Source organism: Oncorhynchus clarkii, unplaced genomic scaffold (genome assembly GCF_045791955.1).
Source record: "Oncorhynchus clarkii lewisi isolate Uvic-CL-2024 unplaced genomic scaffold, UVic_Ocla_1.0 unplaced_contig_11187_pilon_pilon, whole genome shotgun sequence".
NCBI lineage: Eukaryota > Metazoa > Chordata > Actinopteri > Salmoniformes > Salmonidae > Oncorhynchus > Oncorhynchus clarkii.
The window spans coordinates 31,090-35,086 of NW_027258333.1; the positions used below are offsets into that span (position 1 = coordinate 31,090).

Sequence of the window (3,997 nt, forward strand, 5' to 3'; positions counted from 1 at the left end):
CCAAAAACCCAATGACCACTCTGACAGAGTTCCTTATCTGAGATGGGACAACCTGCCAGAAGGACAACAGTCTCTACAGCACTTCACCAATCTGTGCTTTTTGGGAGAGTAGCCAGACGGAAGCCACTACTGAGAAAAAGGCACATGACAGCATGCCTGGAGTTTGCAGAAAGGCATGTGAAAGACTGAGATAGTAAGGCAAAAGATTGTGGTCAGATGAGACAAAAATGAAACTCTTTGGCCTAATGCAAACCACTATGTCTATAGAAAACCAGACACAGCTCATCACCCTTCTAACACCATCCCTACTGTGAAGCATGGTGGTGGCAGCATCATGTTATGGGGATGCTTTTCATTGGCAAGTCCTGGGAAACTGGTAAGGATAGAGGGAACAATGAATGGAGCCAAATTCAGGCAAATCATTGATGAGAACCTGCTTGAAACCACCTTAGACTGTGGCAAAGATTTATACTTTCCAACAGGACAGTGACCCCAATCATACAGCCAAAGTAATGCTGGAACGGCTTCAGAACAGGAATGTGAAAGTCCTTGAGTGGCCCAGACTTGTATCCCGTTGAAAATCTGTGGAAAGACTTGAAGATTGCTGTTCAGTGCCACCCCCTATCTAGTTTAAGAGCTTGTGAAAATCTGCAAGGAAGAATGGGAGAAAATCCCCAAATCCAGATGTGCAAGCTGGTACAGACATACCCAAGACAACTGAAATCTGGAATCGCTGCCAAAGGTGCTTCTGCATTACAAAGTATTGACTCGGGGGTGTGAATACTTATGTAAATGCAATTTTTCTGTATTTCATTATTAATAAATGTATCAATTTATTTGCTAAAATTTCTAAAAACATGTTTTCACTTTGTCAATATGGGGTATTGTGTGGAGATGGGTGAGGGAAAAATATAAATTTCATCCATTTTGAATTCAGGCTGTAACACAAAATGTGGAATAAGTCAAGGGCTGAGAACTTTCTGAAGGCATTGTATACTTGACTCAAGAAATTCACTCGCCTTGAGTTCTTAGTTCAATTGTATAGGCCCATTTGATTTCCAAAATACTATCAATATATAATTGATCCTCGCTGCACTGTGCTGGAGAGGCCCTCTGACACATGAGTCCTCTTTCCGCTGGATGTCACTCAGGGGGCGGTCCACAAGCTCGAGAAACCCCAATCAAACTGTGCGTATCAGTCACACCAGCGACCGCTGCCGACGGACTAGTATCAAATACCCTGCACACACATCCACGAGTTCCACAGCACATAGTAACCCACTCACTGCAGTGACCATTTCAGCATCCGATGCCTTTACCTCTACGGGCAAGGAGAAGAAGAAGTGTTTGCATTTGCTGAGGAAATTGGGGCGTTTTCTCAAGATGCTGGAGAACGGCGGCAAGGTGCTGAAAGAGGGGCTTCTGGAGAAGCGAAGCGACGGTTTGCTGCAGCTGTGGAAGAAGAAGCACTGCGTCCTCACGGAGGACGGGGTTCTGCTTCACCCGCCGAAGCAGCACGACCACCCGCACCATTACAACCACCACGGCGGCGGAGACACTGGCAAAGTCAAGGAGCTGCACTTCTCCAACATGAAAACTGTGGACTGCGTCGAGAGGAAAGGGAAATACATCTACTTCACCGTGGTCATGTCGGAGGGCAAGGAGATCGATTTCAGGTGTCCACAGGACGAGGGCTGGAACGCCGAGATAACTTTGCAGATGGTGCAATACAAAAACAGGCAGGCCATCCTGGCGGTGAAGTCTACCAGACAGAAACAGCAGCTCCTCGTTGTTCAGCTCCCGGGACAGAAAATTATTCGGAGCTCTCCAAACGTTGCGTGACCTGCGCCTCGGACATTCGACGTGCGGTAAGACATCCGAGAGAGGTCTTAGCAGGCTTGATTACTAATTACTACTTAGCCGCCTAAGAGTGGAAATCCTCTGCTGGGAAATTGCTTGGATATACATTCCCCGGCAACGTTTGATATTTGACACAAGGCTCAGGATATGAGGCTCACCTACCCCGTAAACATGGGTTTACGCACGGCGACGTCGGCAGGGGAAGCTTTGATGCTGTTAAATAAGCATGCATTGTTCCAGATGCTTGTAGCCTCCTCAATTACAGTCTATTACATAAAAAATATACTACATTTGCCAATGCAACAAAGAGAGCTTGCAAATATTATAGGTCTTTACTTTTTGCCTAATTACGTTTTAATGTTTTATTATTCACTATTATTAGCCTACAATTTATTATTATTGGTAGGCATATTATGGTCCAGTTACCATCGGCACTTAATTGTGCCTAAAAATAACTAATATTTAATGAAATGGTTTAATATTATATTAATTTTAGAGTAAGGGTTCAAACACTGTCAGTGCTGTCACTGTCTTCTAAACATTCTTTGGAGCCATTAGGCTGCGATTACACAGGCAGACCAATTCTCATCTTTTCCCATTAATTGGGCAAAAGATCAGAATAGGGCTGCATGTTTAAACGCAGCTCAAGAAAGCCAAGCTATTTATGTTCAGGTGTAGCCTACAGAGGTTCCTCTTCTCCTTGTGTCATGCACTGCCACCTCTGAGATCGTCTAATTTATTGTATCCGCAGGTTAATTGGACATTCAGAGGAGGGATCGATGGACTCCGGCTGCATCTGCCCGGCCTCACAAAAGGAGCGTCACACCCCGCAGAAAACATCTCATAATTTAACTGTTGTTCGGTCCCGACAACAGCAGCAGTCTTTTCTCAGTCCTATTTTTCATTAGAGACTCTTTATTTGAGACAGATGGACACTGATGGACAAAGCTAAGGCCTCTGCTACAGCACGAGTGAAAACAGCTGTATTCTAACGGGCGATTCTCTGCCACCCCTTCTTATTTATTAGATTGTGTATATATGTTTTTATCTTAACAGTGTCATTGCCTAATGTACAGTGTGGTTGTTGCTGGAGTTGAAACTGAAAGCTGTGCTTGGAGATTCCGTAGGACAGTGTAATGTTTTGTTATGATTGGACATAAGCCTCAGTATCGTTGTGATCCTGGTGGGATGGTTGATTGTGTTACACCTTTAAGGATGTACCAGAGTCCTTTCCTTTCCCTTCTACTATTTCTAGAGGTGTGAGTAGCACATCCTATTGTAAATCTGTGGCCATGATACACATCCTCATTCTTTTATTGAACCAAAGACTTATACGGTATAGTTGCATTTTCCTCCCAAGTGTAGTTGACTGTAAAAATGGCAGGATGCTTCAATGATGAAGGAGATGTTGACAAATCTTTTATTTGTTTGATTTCTCCATAAATCTCACTTTTTGTGATTATCCTCGTGCCAGATATGGCGCCCATGTTACATTTGCATTACAACTATGGAATATGGTTTGACTTTAGGAAGCAACATGTGCCAATGCTGCATATTCTTTTGGGAGTCTTAAATCTGTACAGATTAGAAACTGCAGTCCTTTTCAGTGGCAACTGATAGAAAGGTATCCTAGTGAGCAAAACTGGTTGAAAATACATCATTTCAATGGCAAAAGTGGTCAAAAGGACTTATTTTCAACCAGTTTTGCCAAGAGCAAGTCATTAGGCTAAAAATTCATCACCATCTTTCCTGAGGAAGCTATGCTGAGACTGACTGTTGAGTTGCCCCCTCACACCACCCCCAGGTGTGTCAGGGTTGTCCTCACGTTAACACATGGGTCCTTTTTTTTTACAAAGTTACTGTTATTCAGTTGGGGTTTTATTTTGATGTGAGAGCTATTTTCATACTTCTGAAATATACATTCCATTTCAAATGAACAGCACCTCGTGTGATTTCCTGCTCTGTAGCGCATAGAAACAGCTTGCGGGGTGAAAATGTGCCGTTTAAATCACCAGCAGATGTGTGTTCAATAGCTGTGTGTAGTGTTGCCTGTCTCAACCCTTCAACAGCCAGTGAACTTCTCACCCCTATTTCCTGGGCTAAATCTAGAAGCTGTTGCTGTTCTGAGAATAATATT

General features: G+C 43.5%; 1 protein-coding gene across 1 annotated transcript; it reads left to right on the forward strand.

The window, feature by feature from the left end:
• Window positions 1-1,072: 1,072 nt before the first annotated feature.
• On the forward strand, window positions 1,073-3,794 carry LOC139396692 (pleckstrin homology-like domain family A member 1). Its single transcript, XM_071143642.1, has 2 exons — window positions 1,073-1,868; window positions 2,612-3,794. Exon 1 carries the CDS (start codon window positions 1,141-1,143, stop codon window positions 1,840-1,842), a length of 702 nt encoding a protein of 233 aa, XP_070999743.1. The 5' UTR covers window positions 1,073-1,140; the 3' UTR covers window positions 1,843-1,868; window positions 2,612-3,794.
• Window positions 3,795-3,997: the final 203 nt, after the last annotated feature.